This window comes from Arachis ipaensis, chromosome B3, assembly GCF_059453495.1.
Source record: "Arachis ipaensis isolate K30076 ecotype BB chromosome B3, ASM5945349v1, whole genome shotgun sequence".
NCBI classification, from domain to species: Eukaryota; Viridiplantae; Streptophyta; class Magnoliopsida; order Fabales; family Fabaceae; genus Arachis; species Arachis ipaensis.
The window spans coordinates 22,900,001-22,921,210 of NC_142438.1; the positions used below are offsets into that span (position 1 = coordinate 22,900,001).

At 33.6% G+C, this 21,210-nt stretch overlaps 1 protein-coding gene across 1 annotated transcript; it reads left to right on the forward strand.

Annotated features, from left to right (window-relative positions):
- Positions 1-10,926: 10,926 nt before the first annotated feature.
- On the forward strand, positions 10,927-12,504 carry LOC107632616 (Leucine-rich repeat (LRR) family protein). The gene has a single exon (XM_016336283.3). It carries the CDS (start codon positions 10,927-10,929, stop codon positions 12,241-12,243), a length of 1,317 nt encoding a protein of 438 aa, XP_016191769.2. The 3' UTR covers positions 12,244-12,504.
- The last annotated feature ends 8,706 nt before the right edge of the window (positions 12,505-21,210 follow it).

Here is a 21,210-nt window from a genome sequence, read left to right on the forward strand (position 1 = left end):
AGGCGCTAAGATAAAAATACTTAAAATATTTTTTTTAATCTTTTTTAATAATTAAAATTTAATATATATAATTGATTAAATTGTGTTATTTTTGTCAAAATTAAATTAGATCAGATAGATCAATTTGATTGAAAAACAAGTGAACCAAACCTTAAATCAATCTAAAGTAATATTCTTTTTATAGAAAATAAATACAATACTCTTATTATAAAAAATAATTAAAATACACATATTATATATATTAATTTTAAAAATCTTAAATTCTAAATTCTAACCCTATAACCACATAGAGAGAAGTGAAGGGTTAGGATTTAAAATTTTTAAAATTAATATATATATATATATAATAGAAATATTTTAGTCATTTTTCATAATAGGAATGTTATAGTTATTTTTTATATATAAAAAAAAGTATTAATTTAAATCGATTCAAAATTTAGTTTATCAATTTTTTAGCCAAATTGATTTGTCCAGTGTAATTTTAATAAAAATAACACAATTTAATTAATCACATGTGTTAAATTTTAATTATTAAAAAATATATTTTAAAAAGATATTTTAAGTGTCTTTCTGAATGATTTCCAACAAAATTTTAGACCTGAGTTTTACGATTTGCTTAAATTGCTATTCGTCAGTTGCTTGTTATCTTGTACATAGATATAGGTGAACAATTTTACAATCATTTTTTTATCTCAAAGAACACACAAAAAGTGAAGAAACTACCAAAACAAATATTCATATAATATAACAAAATACATATATACTAAAAGAATTTAAGAAGATAACTTAGGTACTTACCTTTAATTCTTAATTAATAGAGCATAAAGACTGTCAAAGCATCTCTCCCACTTCTCTTTATCATTCGGATGCCGTGACAAGCATTCTTTGGTAACACATACCTTTGTGCATATTTTCCTCTCTTTAAGATCACGCTGAGACTGAGTGTTTTTCCTGCATTTTGTCATACACGCACCTAGGTCAAAAAATCCATCAAAAGAAAAACTAATTAATACAATAATTAGCATTGTAATTGCATGTGCCACATTGTTTCTTGCCATATATGTGTGTCTCTTCTTTTTTATTATTTTATGATGGACCATATTTTATATAACCTTAAAATCTTTGCTAATATTATTATATGTGATAGAATTCTAGAACAATGATACTTCTCGCTTTCTTCATGTCCCTTCCTTATAGCAAGAGGTGCTAATTATATTTAAAAAAAAAAAAAAACAAACTTCAATTGTAGTAAAGTATTGTTTTAGAACGCGGTTAATTATTTTGATTAAATTTTAAAGTCTCTTGAATCCAATTAATTTCAACCTAAATATATATTGGATAGTACACGGCATTTAATATAAACTAGAGATTATATAAACAAGTAAAAAGCTCAGTGCCTTATAAAAACATTGAAGATGTTAACACGAATGAGGAATTCCTTGTATGTATATCAATATTGGTAGTGAGTTTAGGGTTTAGAGTTTAACGTGATTTAGATTTGGAGTGTGATTTGGGTTTGGCCAGAAATCACCAAAAAATATTTTGAGGTGTAAATGGATAGAAAGATAAGGAAAGATATGAAGGAAGTGTGGATGGTGCTATTTTTTTCTGTAATATAATGTACATGGAGATGTAGAAATAATATTAAGAAAAAACAAATAAATCATAACATATTATATTTTTATTAATCAAATTATTATAATTTAAATTAATCTTAACAAAATAATTTAAAATTATAATTTTAATCTTATCACGTGCATGGCACAGGTTAATACAAGTTTAAATAACAACTTTAATCTTATCACGTGCATGGCATGGCACGGGTTAATTGTTCTTCATTTTGAGCTGATTTTGATATTTTCTTACTTCACAGTAAACCAACATATAAAACTTTGTTGGTAGATTTAAGTATTACTAGATTATTTATGGTCATATTGAGTATATATGCCTGATTTATTGAAAAAAGTTGATTAAATAACTATTTTATAGTTAATACAATTAACACTATATTAAAAAAAAGAAAAACAACGCATACAAGTTATTCTTTTATTAATTAAATTATTATAATTAAAATGAAATTTAACATAACAACTTAAAATTATAATTTCAATCTTATCACGTGCATGGCACGGGTGATTAAACTTGTTGTCTTTAATAATGGAGTGTTGGTATTAGAGAAGTTAAAGGAGGAAGTTGTAGAATGCACAAATCGATGGTGTCAAGATCGATAATATAGGAGTAATTGATGTACTTATGAGTGTAAATATTAAGTTTAAGGTGAATAAGAAGACATATGAAGTTGATATTTGATGCATAATTTATTGATCTATGAAAAAGGCCAATAATTCTGCACAATAAAAATTAGAAGGAGAATGATTATGATTTGATGTTGTATATCTGATCGGATTCATCTTGAAATGTCTTTGGAGGAGTTAAAATTATTATATTATTTTACTCCCTATTTGCTGTATGTTTAATTAATGTTAGTTTTTATGTTTTTTTTTTTATAGTTATTACTCTGTTTTTGTTGCTATTTTTTAAAATTACGCCCATTTTATTTAGAGTTGAGTGAAGATGTAATTATCTAAAAAAAAATATTGGCAGTGAGCTAAAGAAAAAATGTGTAATAATTATTTATAAAAATTACCTGTACATAAATTGTTTGCTTTAAGCATAATATACTTGACTTCATTTCGAGTGGATGAAGTGGAAATTTTTAAATAATATGACAAATTTCTTGTTATCATTGTTAATAAATTGATATTTCTTTTCATATCTTAAATTTTTGTTTTATAGGATGGCAAGCTGGATTTAAGTTATCTATTAGAGACGGTGAAGGTTAATACCATCTAAAAAAAACTTAAGAAATGTAACGTTTCTTGAAAAATAAAGATAAAATATGAGAAACAAAAAATAAAATATCATTTAAACATTTTATACGGTTAAAAAATTGGTCGATTTTACCGGTTTGTCGATTCAACTTTTTTTGTCAATTTTTTGTTAGACAATTTTTTGTATCAACCAAATCAGTTAAAGAATCGGTTTTAATTAACTCAGTCGAACCAATCGATACGATTCGATTTTTAGAACACTGATAATTATTAGCTTTATTTTGTCTCCAAATTATCTTTCGTACATGATAATGAAATACAAAATTAAAAAAAACTTAACTTCATTTATAATCATTACATAATGATCATGAACACATTAACATTCTACCTATTTCTCAACTAAAATCCAGAACAACCAAATACTAAAACCAAAACCAATTACAACACACAACAACACCATCATCAGCATCTTCAATATACTAATATCCCTTTCTAAATTTTTCATTCTCCAATTCAATTCATTGAAAACTTCTTGTACAACCTGAATCACACCTTGTTGACTTGTTGTTCTTGATATTCATCATTCTAGCAAAAAAATTTATAGTGAACTCTAAATTACAATAATACAAGAAAAAACATTGAATCAATAAATCACCAAATTATTTTTTTAAACTCATATCAAATTAACAATTCTATCAAATAGAGAATTTTATCTCATAATTAGGATACTAATAAAAAGGTTTTCTTGAATTCTTTGGTATCGCTGAGTATTTAATTACCGTATATATACAACCCATAACTACATAATACAACGTCTTTACCCCTAGTTCGAATACTCCCGTTATTGTAATTTCTCCCACTAGAGTTATTCTTATTTAAGCTTCCTTGACTTCTATCATCACCGCCCATCATAACGTACCCAAAAAAACGAGTTTTTGGAATTTGACAAGAGAATATTATGAACAACAGCAAAGAGGAGTGGAAACGAAAAAGAATATATGACGAAGATAAACATTTGGGGGTTAAGGTTTTATAAGTGTGAATGAATCAATTTGGATGTTTTAATCAAATTTTGGATACTAATTTGAGTTGAACTCATTGTGTTCAGATCAGCGACATTAAAATGTCTAATGACTTTTAAATTAACGGAAATTTATGTTTTTGAAAGTGAAAATACATTTAGTTATTTTAAAAAATAAAAGACTTATCTAAAGCGAATTGAGAAATTCAAAAATAATTTTCAATACCTCTAAGATATTCTATCTTCCTCCATAGAAAAAGAAATTTGTACACCATGATAATTTTTAACCAAAATTTGATCTTTTTATTTTCCAAAATGTCGTGTGACGAGTATCCATGTGGAGGAAGCAAATGTACATAGTGTAGCGTTTGCTATTATCAATACTAGGGGTAAAAAATAAGAATAAGCCATGGGGAGAAAGAATTTACGTAAATCAGCCAAAATAAAATTCGTTTCACTAATCAACCAATGCCAAAATATATGTAGTTCGAATCACACTGTTTCGAACCTTGATTGAATGTAATTCGAATTGAGGCAATTCGAATTACTATGAAGTCTGAACTAAGCATAAATCGAATTGGGCCAATTCGAATTACTCCATTTATAATTCGAATAAAGCTGATTCGAACTCCTCTCATGCACGCCATGCAACGTAATTCGAATTGACCTAATTCGAATTACTCAATTTGTAATTCGAACTAGGCTGGTTCGAACTATAAAGGAGAAGAGTTGTATATATATGTTGTGGACAAATCATGATATTCTACTTTGAAAACGGCTGTTCAAACTTTATTAAATTTCAGTTACTAGCATATTTTCCGAATCATGTATTAGTTTAATTAGTAGATTTATTTATTGCGTTGTAAATTCAACAGACATTTCGTACAAAACTCCAGAAACGGAACATATTCATTAAGTAAGATCCGATGCACAGTACATCGCATTAACATTAACAAACTCTATCAGTTAACAACAACAAGTAAGAAAACCTATAACAGTGGAATCTAAACACTAAAGTGAAATAAACAAAGTACCAAAGCTAACAATACACCTACTCATGTCCCCCTGTATGCTCTGGCCCTCCGACCTGTGGGCAACTCCGACGTGTGTGTCCGGGTTTTCGACAGAGGCCACATCTCTTTGGCCGGTTTGGATCTGCCTCGTCCATGTTGGTCCGTATCCTAGTGGACCTCGGACGACCCTCTCTCGCACGCCTCTTGTTAGGGTCCGGGATTACATTCGGCCCGTCATATGGTGGCCAGAAACCCTCCGGAATGGGAGGTGTGAATCTCATCCGATACACACTGAACACCGAACTAAGACGATACACCTGGTGGACGTAAGGCTGCCATGTAAGCCGTGAGTAGGCACAGCATGCCAGTGCGTGCGGACATGGGAAATGAAGTTCCTAGAAGTATCCGCAGTCACATGTCTGAGATGCAAGCGAGACTCTGTAGCTACCCAGTGAAAACGAACCAGTCAGAGTTGTCTTTGCGACGGTGAACTCCGAGTTATCCCTGTCGTACAAAGTCACCGTGAAGCACCTCGCCGTCTTCAAGTTGGCCTCGATACAAGTCACCAAGTGCTGACTGAATTGTTGTCCGGTTCCCAGCTGGGCCTCAGCCTCTCTCCCTTGCGAACAAATAGTTCGGCCAGCCTTCCGTATGTTGCCTTCACCAGCGAGCACACAGGGAGGTTTCCGACACCCTTCAGGATTGAGTTCACACACTCAGAGATATTTGTCGTCATGTGTCCGAATTTCCGCCCTTCATCACGATGCTGTGTTCACAAGGAATACTCAATCTGGTTCGCCCAGTCACATATCGCCGGGTCCTCAGACCGCAGAATATCAAACTAGTAATCGATCTCTACCTCGGTCTTTGCATACTCCGCGTTAACAAGAAGCCTCCTTGCGTCTTTGCCCTTGAAGGTTAGGGCAAAATTTGCCGCTACATGTCAAATGCAGAATGTCCAGTATGCAGCTGGAGGTAACCAGCCTCCGTCGGGAGCCTCAAGCGCGGCCTTGATGCCGTTATGCCTGTCCGATATAACCAGCAGACTTGGCTGTGGTGTCACGTGCTGACGCAGGTGGGAGAGAAAGAAGGACCAGGACTCAGCATTCTCACCCTCCACTAGTGCGAATGCAACAGGGAGTATGTTGGAGTTCCCGTCCTGTGCAATTGCCACAAGCAACGTTCCCCCATACTTGCCATACAGATGGGTGCCATCAATACTAACCAGCAGCTTGCAATGACGGAATGCCTCGATACACGGTGGAAATGTCCAAAACAGTCTGTGAAAATAAGCTCGAGACTCGTCCAGCTGTCCACCAACTCGAACAGGGCTCGTCCTAAGGACTGCAACAGTACCAGGCATCGTCAGCTGGACTCCTAACACCCACTTAGGGAGCTTGTTGTACGACTCATCCCAGTCACCATAGATGAGGGCAACAGCCTTCTGCTTCGCCAGTCAGACCCTCCTGTACGTCGGCCTAAACCCAAAGTGTGCGGCAGTGGCATTTAGGAGCACCTTGATGCTGACGGATGCATCAGCCCTAACCATTGGCATAATGAATGCCGATATCACATGATAATCCAAACTCCTGTGGTCATTGGAGATGGAGGTGGCCAGACACGTATGAGGTCCATTGTACCGTTTGACCTCCCAAATGCCCTTGCGCTGCTGGAGACTCGGCCGAATCAACCATGTGCACCCATTCCCAAACTCAGAACACTTGCCCACATACCGGCGATAGTCGGACTCCACTAGCTTATACTGTGCCCCGCGGCGGATGCTGTAAGTCTTCACACTTAACAGGGCCTCATCTTTGTCCTGAAATTGCTGACCAACCTGGAACTCTGTCTGACCTGGAGACCCTTCCGCATCTCTGGCGCCAAACCCAGCAGGCTGCCCCGGAACCCCCTCGTGCCTCATGGCATCCAAGTCCAAGGATGAAAAATGTGGAGGGTACTGCTGTGTGCCAGAGCTAGAACCACCTCCCGCCCCAGCAGGCTCACTCGCTCTGATATCATTGCCATTGTCATCAGCAATCATATCCGGCTTGACATCATCGTCCTCTAGATCATCCAAAAATTGCTGTCCAATCCCAGCCGGTGCAGCACACTGTAAAGAGGTCGGCCGAAATTCTCCTATTCCAACCTCGTCGCCTACACTGCCGTTGAGATCAGCAGCGAAGAAAGGGGAGGCGACAGGCTGGACGGATGGCTCGTACGCAGGGACGGAGGTAGAAGCAACGGCAGGTCTGGAGCTAGAACCGGCTACCGTGGCTAAAGTGGTGGTATTCCGGTTCAAACTCCCCGAGCTCGATACCACATCAACCAACTTTGCCAACAGCTCTGGTGTCCTCACTTCTAGAAACTGACGGTGACATTGAAACATGACCTGCAAGTCCTCATTACTCCCGATCGTGAAACAATCATACTTCACGGTGTCTTGGAGCACCGTGATCGGAATGCGATAGAATAACTTATTAACCCGTTTCACACCATCGAGATCCAGTTTCATCAGCACAGTGCTAACAAGGTCATCGTACCTTATCGTAGGCCTCACGATAATACAGAGAGGATCCTTATCAGTGAACTTCACACCGGAACGTGTCTTCCTCTTAACCGATCCTCTATGGTGAACCAACACCACAAAACTCTCCTCACTAGCCATTCTACCCCTCTAATGAGAGCAACTCACGTCCACAACATATATATACAACTCTGCTCCTTTATAGTTCGAACCAGCCTGGTTCGAATTACAAATTGAGTAATTCGAATTAGGCCAATTCGAATTACGTTGCATGGCGTGCATGAGAGGAGTTCGAATCAGCTTGATTCGAATTATAAATGGAGTAATTCGAATTGGCCCAATTCGATTTATGCTTAGTTCATGCTTCATAGTAATTCGAATTGCCTCAATTCGAATTACATTCAATCAAGGTTCGAAACAGTGTGATTCGAACTGCATATATTTTGGCATTGGTTGATTGGTGAAACGGATTTTGTTTTTGCTGATTCACATAAATTCTTTCTCCCTATGGCTTATTCTTGTTTTTTACCCCAATACTAGCGTCTTGTCGGGCACTTAGACACGTTAAGACGCATTTTAATATTTTTAGTAAAATTTTAAGTATTTTTTACGTTAATTTTTTTATGAGAAGAAATATTTTTTTTATCAAAGATAGGAGACTCGAACCCGCAACCTCTTAATTGAGTATGGGGAAACTATGCTATTTGAACTATAACTCATTAGCTATGAGAAGAAATATTACTTGTGCTATTATATAAATTTTAAATATTTATTGGTTTTAATTTTTTAAAATATATTTTCAATGTATTAAATACATAAAAATTTAAAAGTTTTTATAATTATACTCTTAATATATATTTTTGGAATACATTTTAATTAAATTCTTAAAATGTAATCTAAACTTAAAAACTTTATCAAATACTAAGTTGGTTACAAAATTTAATTATCATTTAGATTTGACTAACATGTGCTTTAAAAAGTATATAGTAAGATTACCCATTATTTTTTTTTTTTTGTTTACAACAGAATTTTTTTAATGTATTTATTATGTATTTGAAGGGAAGCCTTCAAGCAACTATTGAATTGTTTCCGTTATGCGAGATATATGTGCATCGAACTGCCTTTTTTTATACATTATGTAGTTATTAAAGTTGAAAATTTAAAATTTTTACTAGTAATAATTTTATCGGTGCTAAAAAATGACATATTAACTAAATCCTTTAATATAAAGCAATGCTAAGTTATTGATAAAATTTATTATTTTTGGATAATATTTATCTAATTTTATATGTTAAATACTAAATTCTAAAGTCTAAACCACAAAAAACTAAATTCTAATAGTATAAAAATAAGGTGTTAGATTCAAAATATTACCTAATATTGCTAAGAGAATGTTGCCCTATAACATTTCTCTTTACTATAAGTTATAGATTATGCAAAGATACATATTTCATAAATCATAACTAATGCCATCATAAGTTATTCATCGTACCCCAGTTTGTGGTATGAAGTCTATGCAATGCTCATTACTGCATAATGTTAACCAATATATTCATTTGAAAGATACATTCAACTAGTTCAAGCATTAATTTGAAGATGTAACACACTAACTGCCAAGAATTCAGAAGCATGAAGTAAACAAAATAAAATCAAAGTAATCATTTTATTTGCTCCAATGCAAGATTTTCAAGAAACAAACTTGAATAAGAGGTAGTTGCCACTTAGGACTATGAATAGTGGAATCCAATTGGTGGATATATTGTTCATGACTTAGAACATTAGACAAAAATTCTTCATTATCCCTTGGTTTTAAAGAAACCCCATTGTTTTTGTTTTCTCTCTCTTTTGCTCTCTAAGAGAGTGTCCTTCTCCAGCTCCACTCAAACAACTTGGAAGGAGGTAAGTCCTTATAATGCGCATGGTCAAGTTTCCAAGGTCATGTGCAAATAGCATCAATAACACTATTGACTTTGCATCAAAGTACAAGCCGTTTGTGTCATCCTATTAAACTATAAGTCTTGCTAATAAGTGCCAACATTCTTTTTATAAGAAAATAATTCAATAAATACATAACATTGGTTTGAAAATTCAAGTTTTTGGATTTTCAATGAAAAAAATGTTATTTAACACCTCAACTAGTATTTAAACTACTTGTTAACTAAATTTTTAAACTATTGTAAGTTTATAGAGAAGGGTATTTAATTAAATGGTGATTTATCTATTCATAAATGAGTAAATATATATATAAGAAATTAAGTAGGTCTAATTTACTCTACAAATTAGTTCAAAAGATAAAAACTGTCTTACACTTGTAAAAAATATCAAGTTTTTAAACAGGTTTCTAATACCATATAAAAAATTAAATGGGCCTAATTTATTTAAAAAATAAAAATTATTTTATATTCATAAGAGCCATCAGACTTTTAATTTTAGAAAATATAAAACTTGATAATATAACTTCTTAAAAATATTATTAAGCATTCTCTTAAATACTAAATTAAATAAAAGTTACAAAGTCCAATATCTTGAAATCTTAAGAAGTAATTATACTTTTCTTTTTTAATAGTTGGAAGGATATTCCGAAGTATCTATTAAAAAAAAGTAAAGTATTGTTTTTGTCCCTAACGTTTGTAGTAAGTCCTATTTGTGTCCCTAACGTTTAAATCGTTCTATTTGTATCCTTAACGTTTATAAAAGTGATTCAATGTTATCCTAATACTATCAATTATACTAACAAATCAGATTATATTTTTCAATTATTCTCACTTAGATGTATTCATTCTCAATTGGGTCCTACTTGGATGTGGTCGATTTTAATATTATACCCACTATTTGTGTTTAGATTCAATTATGTCCTTAGAAAAGTGAATTATATAAATGTTGTAGGAATTAGTTTCAACATTTGATGAGCTATTTTTCGGAGTAGATCATCGATTCTATCCCAAACATTTATATTCTAACTTCAAGAAAAAGTTTTTAAAACTCAAATTAAAGCGCTCATGATGTGTAATTGATGGCAGGATAACATTGAATCACTTTTACAAACGTTAAGGATACAAATAGGACGATTTAAACATTAGAAACACAAATAAGATTTACCTCAAACGTTGAGAACAAAAACGATACTTTACTCATTAAAAAAATAAATTGTTTTTCTTCATAAATAAAAATGTATTTATCATAATAGAGACTAATGTGACTTCATGAATATATTAAATAGAATCCACTTAAAATATTTTACGAGGATAGAATAATTTCTAATTTCATCCTACTTAGCATTTCTTGCATCTAGAAAACTCATTGGTAGAGAGTACTCTAAGGCCCCCACCCAACATTGGTTCCTAGATTTTTTTTTGTTATGTGACATTAATGTTAAGCATCACTTTACTACTTTAGCAGGTGGTTGTGATATTGTTTGGACTATGGAATCCATGTTTTTTTTTTTCTCTTACCAATTTTAAATTTTTGATTGTACTAATTTAAACATGTTCAAGACAACATGATTAAGCAATAAGACTAAGACTTTTTACACTGAAAATGAAAGACCTTACTTCATTACATATATTGATGAAGTCATTAGTCATTTACCACTCACACAAAGAAATGGGTTTGCTTTCATCTTCTTATTCTTCTTCTTCTTTCACCACTTTTGTTCTATTCCTCTTTCTTGTACAATTATCTTGCTTCTTCAAAAACCTTAATGCAAAGCATAGTGTGGCCAATGGTCAGAACCGGGGTGGCCACCATCACCACCACAACACCCGGAATCCGAGGCTTGATGGCGCCTTTCTTGCGCTGCAAGCATGGAAGAGTGTCATCTATTCCGACCCAAAAAACTTCACTGGCAACTGGGTAGGTCCTAGAGTTTGCAATTACACAGGTGTGTATTGTGCTCCATCACAAGATGACCCTAAAGTGACAGTTGTAGCAGGCATTGACCTTAACCACGGCGACATAGCCGGCTTCCTACCGGCCGAATTAGGCCTGCTTTCAGACCTTGCTCTGCTCCATCTCAACAGCAACCGCTTCTGCGGCATCCTCCCAAGAACACTAAGCAACCTCAGTCTCCTTCACGAGCTTGATCTTAGCAACAACAGATTTGTTGGACCTTTTCCAACGGTTGTTCTTTCCCTTCCTTCCCTCAGATACCTTGACATTCGGTTCAACGAATTCGAAGGCTCATTGCCTGTTGATCTCTTTAACAAAACCTTTGATGCAATATTTCTCAATAACAACCGTCTTAGCAGTTCCATCCCACGAAGCTTCGGCCGAATCTCGGCCTCTGTCCTGGTTTTCGCCAACAACAGATTCGGAGGCTGTCTTCCAGAAAGCATAGTAAACTTAGCTGAAACACTGGAAGAGCTTGTCATGATCAACACCAGTTTACAAGGTTGTTTGCCACAGCAAGTTGGATTTCTCTACAAATTAAGAGTATTTGATGTTAGTTTCAACAAAATTGTTGGCCCAATTCCTTATAGCCTTGCAGGGCTTTCTCATTTGGAGCAGCTCAATTTGGCACACAATATGATGACCGGCATAGTCCCTATGGGAGTTTGTGAGCTTCCCAACTTGGCCAATTTCACATTTTCTTATAACTTCTTCTGCGAGGAAGAGGGAATTTGCCGGAACTTGACATCAAAAAGAACTGTCTTTGATGATCGCCGCAACTGTTTGCCGGAGAAACCGCTACAGAGGAGCAAGAAGGAGTGCAATGCTGTAAATCAGAACCCTGTTGATTGCATAAAACTTTGTTGTACCACAGAAGGTGGTTTTGGAAACAATGTCACAAGTTCTAGCTCAATGCCAACAATGCCTATTTCTGCACCTCCTTTTATTGCACCAAGCCACCCATGATCTGAATTAGACAATCACTTAGTACATTGTTATTAATGGTGTGTTAAGTTGTTCATCTATGTGTTTATATAGTTGTGTCATATGCTCAGTTGTACTATCTTTGGTTTGTTTTTTTCTTTTTGCTTTCTTTGTTTTTAGGAGAATGTTGTATCTAGCATGTTTGCAGACTATCTTTATGTGAATACTAGGTTCAAATTTCAAAAGGTAATGTTATTTGAAGGACATTACATTACATGCAGGAATTTGAATTTTTTGTTTTTTTTTTTTTGTTTTAATCCTCTGAGAAAAGTGATCCATTCATGCTTTAAGAATGGATTAGTGTAGAATTGTTACTACTGTTAGTTTCCCAAGACATATCAATAAAAAGGGCAGATACAATCTTAGCATGTGTTAATCCCAGAAAATTTGGTATGCAATATACAATATGTCAATATCAAAAAGCAGCCGCTAAGAATAACTATCAAATTACTTGAAAAGCCAGAAATGCTTTTACACCAGTTAATATTGTTTTTATTATCAGTTTCTCCAACATTTGACGGCATTAATCAGCACTATTTTTTCATTTTGATTTGAGTTGGCTAATTATCTTTTTTGTTGCAAAAGCAAAGAGTAGATGAAATTCACATTGGATACTGGCACCATTAACATAATTTGTGATTTCACTGTTGTCTATTGGTTATTTATCCCTCTCAAAATTCTAACAGCATGTTCTTGGTCTCTATATTATATTATGATCTTCAGTCCACATGAGTATAATGCTCCACAAGCACAGGTTGGGATTGGTTTAAACTCATCAAGTTCTTCCCAAATTTCCTTAAGTTTAGTGAAATATGCAGTGATGGATAGATCTCCCTAATTCATTGCAAACATCTCCTCTTGAAGATAAGCTTTTCGAAACAAATCACCTTCGTAGAATCTATCATAGAATCTGTGTTTGAGATCGTTCCAGAACTCCGAAGTCACCTTACACCAAAGAACACTTTGAAGAATCTCTACGCTTAGGAAAGAATGCAACCACGATAGTACAAAGGTGTTGCATCTGACTCAAGTTTCATAGGTTGAGTCAGTTTTTTTCAGGTTCGGAATGGTTCCATCAATGAATCCCAACTTGTTCTTCGATTTGATGGATAGCCAAATCGATCTCATCCATAAGTAATAATTTCGAGTTGTAAGAGGAGTTTGAGTTAGTAATAAACCTCGGCTTTCATTTGGATGGAGGTAGAAGGACTTGTCTGATCTTGAATTGGTTCAATGTTGATATCCCTACTTGCGTTTGAAGGTTAGTGTTCCAAGGGTTATTTATAAAACATTGATTTGGGTCTGAACGTGAAGTCCAGATCCCTTAATATGACAACGTTCGACTTTTTTGGTGCCGAGGTGTCGCCTGTCCGAGTTTCTCGTGAGAAGGTAGGGGGTGGTACCTACAAGAGACTCCGATACTTAAGTTAACAAGGGTTTTAAGCAGGTTTTAAGTAGAGTAGAACGTGAATTATACCTGGGAGTTTCAGTGCATTTATAGTAGAATAGCTAACCACCTTTATTGGAGTAGTTCTATCTTTTCTAAATGTAGCGGAGAAATATCCAGAGGCAGTCACTCATTCAAATCAAGTAGAATTGGATCTCTTTGTTGATGTCCAACCTCTTTAAAGAGGTCGGGTTTATAATGAAGTCCACTTTTATTGGTGGACCTTTTGTATTATTGGGTCTGGCTCTTATTTATTGGATTAAGGTATGAACAGCTGGCAAATTGATTCATTAATCTCATGAGGTTTTGTAAATCACTCACTGAAAATGTTTGTAGTTGCGAATTTTTTGGATTATCCGCTCCCGCTTCTCTATCTGCCATGGATGTCGTGGAAAGAAGGGGAAAAAGTTCACAATTTTCATTTAGCAATATTTGCAGCTCCTCCAAACTCACCGCACCATGATAAAATTTGTTCTGAGCTGCAAATCTCTTGGTGAAAAATAAAGGTTTTACTATGCAAGCCAAAAAAAAGAGAAATGTGTCTACTCCATTAGTGAAAAAATCACACCTTTACAAAGACTAAAGGTGGAGCTATATATAGCCAAAAAAATAAAAAAAAAAAAAGAAAAGACATAATACTAATTACCTCTTTCATATTCTATACAGCTGTTACCTACTAATGTCATACAATACCCACTAAGCAGGGAGTACTAGTAGTACTCATACATTAATAAATTTGGAGTAAACTAAAATTGAAAACAATCTATCCATACAAGACAAAAATTATCATTTGTATCCATAAAAAATATATTTTTGTAGGTAAAATTCAAACCCTAAAAAATTAAATAAAATTTTCAAATTATCCTTCTCCCCACCACTACTACCATTATCTCTCATCCTCCCTCTCTCCCTCTCTCTCAATGTTCTTAGTACCACCGCTTTGCCCTCCTCCTCAACCGTCATCCTAACCCCTTCGCCACACTCCCTCATCGGTGTCAGACGCGACTCAACAGCACCAGCACCACCATCACCAGCATAATCATCTAATGCAAGCTCAGCCTCTGTCTATGCCGAAAAGAAACTCTAGATCTAAGGATGTTGCGAGCATTATGAGTGATTCGTTGGGATCTAAGGATGCCGTGGAGCGTCACGGTGGTCGATACCGGTAAGTTGCTCCTTAGGAAGACGACTCCCCCGCTGCCAAGAAGCCCAAATCGGAGAAATTTCCTCTCAATAGCTGTGAATTTTTCGCCGCCGTTACCATATTCTTTGTCTTCGCCACCGGCCTTTTCTGCATCTACCTCACCATGCCCGCCTCCAAGTTCGGCCGCATCAAGTTCTCACGCACCCTCTTCGATCTTCGCCTCCTTAAGTAAATAAAGATCTCTCTTTTCATTATTATGTTATCATCTTCATAGATTTATTTGAATCAAATTAACATTAGATAAACGTAGCATCAGATTAGTTAGAATATTAGTGATTTAGACAGGTGGGAGAAAACTTTTTTTGTTAAAATAAAAATTTTGGAATTTATCGTGTTGTTTTGAGTGTAAAAGTGTGTTTGAATCTTTTTGTGTTGCTGAATTGTGTTGCTGAATTTGATGGATGAAACAATAGAGGAGGAGGCGATAGTGTTGGAGTTTCGGAAGGTGAGGGAAAAGTGGAGCTTGCGGTTGAGATTGGGGTCGAAGAGGTGGAGGGAAGAGGAAGGGTGGCGATGAAGGTGATGGTGATGGTAATGGAGACAGTGATGGTGGTAGTTAGGGAGGAGAGTGGTGGTAGAATTTGGAATTGGAGTCGCTAAGAACATTTAGAGAGAGAGAGAGAAGAGAGAGATTATGATAATAGTGATGGAGAGAAGAATAATTTAAAAATTTTATTTAATTTTTTAAAATTTAGATAATTTTGCCTATAAAAATCTATTTTTTTATAGGTACAAATGATAATTTCTATTTTTTATAAATAGATGTGTCGGCGTTTTCAATTTTCGTAAATACAAACAGTAGTTTACTCATTAATTTGACATGTCCAGCATTTTATTTTTAAAACCTTAATGTATCATTTTTCTTGCAGAATGTAACTGGTATAGAAAAGCTATATGTTAATTATTGTATCTTTCGAACTATTATTCTGCAATCTGAATTGTGAATATCATCTTTTGAATATAATGTTCTTTCATACTCCATGAAGTAAATTTTATTTTGCTCCATAGAATATTCTCATTCATTCATTTCAAATAAATGAAATTGATGGGGAAAAAATAATTTTACATCCTGGAGTAAATAAAAATTTAAGAATTTTTCAAACTTTATTGAATATTCACTATTCAATACTACATATGTAAGAAAAACATTATATTTGATATCAAAAACCATTGCGATATTAACTTACACGTGCATCTTTCAAGAAATTCACTGTAGGTATACTGTAGACGTTTTTTACAAAGGAGTAAACAGATAAATCTGTTTTATATGTATAAAAATAAATACCATGTTTTCTTAAAGCAATTGCAATGAAGTATTGTTTAGAATTTTAAATATGACATTACATCAAGTAAAATGGTTCCAAATTTCACTTCTCAATGAAATCGTTCTCATTTTTAGAGACAGTTTTATTTTTATAGATAATCAATTAAATTTTGTTATCTTGTACAAATTTAATAAATTAAAATAATTTCTATAACATATGATCTTATAAATACTGATATATATTTTGTGAGACGTAAAATAAATTAAACTAAAATCGAATATTAAAAATATTCTTATTATTAAAAAATGACATCTCATCTATGTTATCTATTGCCGCATCAATTTTTTTTTTTTTTTGCGAAGTTTGTAATTTTTATAGATTTTTAAATTTATTTTTTCTATATCTCTTCTCATTTAATAGTCTTTACTATCATTATCTCGTAATTAATAATAAATTTATTATTAGACTATTTTCTAAGAAAATTATCATATTATTTATCTATCATTAATTCTATGAATTAAAATATTAGCCTATTACTCTATTTTTATTATATTATAGACCAAACACTTTATGATACAGAACGAAACTCAAAATAAGATAAAAAATTAAAGAAAAGGACTTCTCTACTTCAATTTGATTTTTTGATACACTTTATTTTTTCTGTTCACATCCAAATTTCTTAAAGAAACTCAAAGAAATTTTATTTATAAAAATTTATTCAGAAAAAGTAATAAAGAGTCTTTAAATAGGCCCTAACATATTAGTTTAAAAATAGACTAAATTTTTTTAAATATTTAATTTGAATTTAAATTTTCTAAAGATAACTTAATTTAATTAAATTTGATCTTTATTAGATTAGATTTGATTTGATTTAAATTTAAACTTTCAAAAAATACTATTAAGCAAATTAGAACTAAATCAAATCTTCTAACAAACCCTAACAACAAAACAAACTAACATAGACTAAAAAGTTCTCTGAACACATATCATTCTCCCCCTCTACAAAAAAAAAATCGTCTTCGAATCTTGTTTAATCACTTTTGAAAAACAGCCTAGCAACTGAGTCTACTGTGCATGCCTTTTGTTCAAGATCGCTTGAACTATCAAATTCAAAACAAACTGCACTTTGTCATATTTTGAATATTTGAGACATGTTTCATATTACCGCTCACTATAAAATGAAATTAGTTGTCCTTCACTCCTTCTATCCATATTAATTCCTTCAAAATTCACCAATAGATCGGCAAAACTTTTAAAATTGGACATGTAAACACTAGGCAATGCATGGTTAGATATATGAAAAACTGGACTATGTTTGTTTACAGAGACAGGACATTGAGACAGGGACACTGAGACACAAAATCGTATTTGACAGAGGAAATATGGACAGAGACAATGTGTCCAGAGACACTGAATTAGTGTATTTTGTATCCATCCTAACAGGACACGGAGACACTAACAGGGGACACAACTTATTTTTTATTTTTTCTTTCATTATTCTTGTTAATTTTTCATAATTATATTTTTATTATTATATTTTTCATCTCAAAATTTTTGAATGAAAAAAAATGAGAATAAATTAAATTTTCATAATTTGTTCTAGTTTATCACCAAATATAATACAAGAATTTTGTGTCTCTGTCCATCAGTGTCTTGTCCTGTTCTCAGTGTCTTGTCCTATCCTATTCTTAGAAACAAACGCAGTTCTGAAGACTTTTTGGATATCATAGACACTAATGCACTCTTGTCTAAACTATAACTTTCAAAATTTCTCTACAAGTATGTTTATTTCTCTCAGTTTTTTTTTTTTTTCTCAATCCTCTCTTTCACTCAAACATTGATTCTTATGCCGAGACGTCCGCTTGGGTCACCAATCTTGGCAAGGTTAACAACCCCACTATGGTGAAAGTAGCCATGAATCTACCTTGGTTGGCTAAGTCAAGGATGCACCTCTTCCTCTCAAAGAGCCTAGAGAAAAATAAGCACACAGCTTATTTCATATTCAAATAAACTTCAACTCTATTTCATAAATAAAAGGTACATGAGTTATTTATACTAGTAGGAGAAGAAAAAGCCTTCATAACTTGGACGATGTGGGACTAATACATAACACAAAATTCACTATCTTAAACAATATGGGACTTGTATTCCCTTATTACAATTAACTAATATAATTAACCTACTAACTCTATTTGCTCCTGCGTCAGATTCTTTTCACTCAAACACTCATTCTTTTTTTCAGTTTCTTCTTCTCTCATTCTTTTCTTTTCTCTCTTATTTTTTAAATTGCTCATATTCTAAAGACCTCTTTTAGAATTGTTGCACATTTTGTTCCTCTAAGTACTTATCTACATCTACAGTATACTCAACAAATTCTTTTATTACTGGATGTGAAGTAAAATTAAAGATAGGATTGGTTGTGAAGTAGAATTAAAGATAGGATAAGAAGTCTGCTGATATCAATCTATAATATTTTTCTTGAAATCTACAATAGTAAATTTTGTCGTATCCTCAAACTTTGCTCCTTTAGAACCCTGTGTAGAATTAGAGTCTGAAGAGTGTCAAGTTGCCATAAATTATTGTTGCGTCTCCACCTTAATTGTCAAATGGACTAAATCCTCCGTTGTTACATAATGGTAAAGTTCGACTTTATCTGTATCTATAATTTCTTTGTTTAATCCAATAAAAAAAATTTTCATAAGAACTTTAGGACCCTTTTCAACGTTAGCCTTGCACATCAAATATAATAACTACTTGTGGTACTCCTTTACTGATCTTGAACCTTGTTTTAACTGACGAAACTTTTCAAAAAACTCGTGGTATGATGATAGCACACACCAATTTTTCATGATGTATGATGATGGCACTCGGATTAGGTCACTCGTGTTTGCATTCATAATTAGTTTTTACCCTCAATTAACTCTCCGCGGTTGCTTTTTACTACTCTTGAAAATCATTTTACTGTTGCACTCTTTTTTTTTTGGGGTTTGACATTGTTGTTCTTATTTTACCTTGCTTTTTTTTTATGTTTTTTTTTTGTATACTAAATGTTAGGATTTGGTTGAATTAGTCTCACATTGCTTAGGATAGCAAATGGAGTGGGTGGCCTAGGCTATAAATATGAGGTTAAGTTCATATTTTTTGCACCAGTCAGAAACACTTAAAGCTTGTATCTGACTTTTCTTTTCCTCTATACTCTTTGATTAGAGAGTGTTGTGAGGTGTAGTTAAATATTTGCTTTGAGAGTGTGGGTGTACTGGGGTACCGGTGTTAGAGAGAAAGAAGTCTATGTGTTGTAACAATTTTCACATAGTGATATTCTCTGGTTGTCATTTGACAACGGCTGTGGTTTTTTTCTCCAATAATTGGGATTTTCCACGTTAAATTCTTGTGTTGTGATTGTGTCTATTTTATTTCTCTGTGAAAGGTATTTTCTCAAGGGGGAATGGTGTATTATTCCCAACATGTGGTATCAGAGTTTCGGTTCGGTGGGATTTATTCTTAGTATGCTCTGTGGTTGCAGCCTAGTCTGACCTTCCACATCAGAAAAGAATTTTGTCCTGTGGCTTGAGGTTGATCTTTGGTTGTTGTTGTTGTTGCTGGAAGGCAGTGTGACACTGTGAGAGTGCAGTTTGGAAAGGTTCTGGCTAAGGAAAGACTTGGTATTTAAGTGTGTCCATTGTGACCCACCTCTCTTTCCTAGAGACCCTTCCTAGTGCACGGTCTATAGTTGAGTTATACTATTCCAGTATACGGTTGCAACAATGTCAGGATATTCAAGTGCTGTGAAGCTTGAAATAGAGAAATTTGATGGAAGAATCAGTTTTGGCTTGTGGCAAATACAAGTCAAGGATGTGTTGATACAATCAAGTTTGCACAAGGCGTTGAAGATAAGAAGTATCCTCATGGTATTGCCGCACTGCCATGGATAAGGATAAGTTGTGGCAATCGGGTCCACAATCGCACACGGACATTGGTTGGTATTGAGATGCAAGGTGTATGGCGGAGTTATGTCGATAGCTGAAGAACTTCCAGGAAAAGCCAATTTGGAAGTTGCACCATGAATTTTCAGCAAGGTTTCGATCTGTACCAAGGCGAAATATTTGGAGTGATCTAATTCCAAGTGAGTATACTTTCATGGTGGAGTATGATAGTTCTCTGAACTATGATTGTCGGTATAGACAATGGCAGCAAAGAATTGTCGGTGTTGACTATGGAAGCTGAAGATGTGTGACTATTTCAATCAAGGTGGAGATTGTTAGGATTTGGTTGAATTAGTCACACATTGCTTAGGATAGCAAATAGAGTGGGTGGCCTAGGCTATAAATATGAGGCTAAGTTCTCCATATTTTTTGTACCAGTCGGAAACACTTAAAGCTTGTATCTGACTTTTCTTTTCCTCTATACTCTTTGATTAGAGAGTGTTGTGATGTGTAGTTAAATATTTGCTTTGAGAGTGTGGGTGTACTGGGGTGCCGGTGTTAGAGAGAAAGAAGTCTATGTGTTGTAATAATTTTCACATAGTGATATTCTCTGGTTGTCATTTGACAACGGCCGTGGTTTTTTTCTCCAGTAATTGGGGTTTTCCACGTTAAATTCTTGTGTTATGATTGTGTCTATTTTATTTCTTTATAAAAGGTATTTTCTCAAAGAAAAATGATATAATATTCCCAACACTAAATTGCTTCAAAAGAAAATCACGAGACGGTAATGAACAATAAACAATAAAAAGAAGGAAAAAATCAAGGGAAGACACGAACTGCCGAGAAAAAGGAAACAAAGAATGACGAGAAATAGCAAATAAGAAATGACGGTACCGCGCTTGAACGATCAAGAGATTATATATATATATATATATATATATATATATATATATATATATATTAGAGTAAAAGAAGAATAAATATTAATTAATAAGAATTAATCTAATTTTCTAATACCTAAAATTTGATACCAAATAATATGGGATTTGGATTCTCTAAAGTTTAAATTTTACTTTAAAAAATAAAGTGTGATTTTTCACCATTTATTTT

Bases quoted from the DNA above. Each gene is read 5' to 3' on its own strand.
- LOC107632616 (XM_016336283.3), top strand. From the start codon at position 10,927: ATGAAAGACCTTACTTCATTACATATATTGATGAAGTCATTAGTCATT.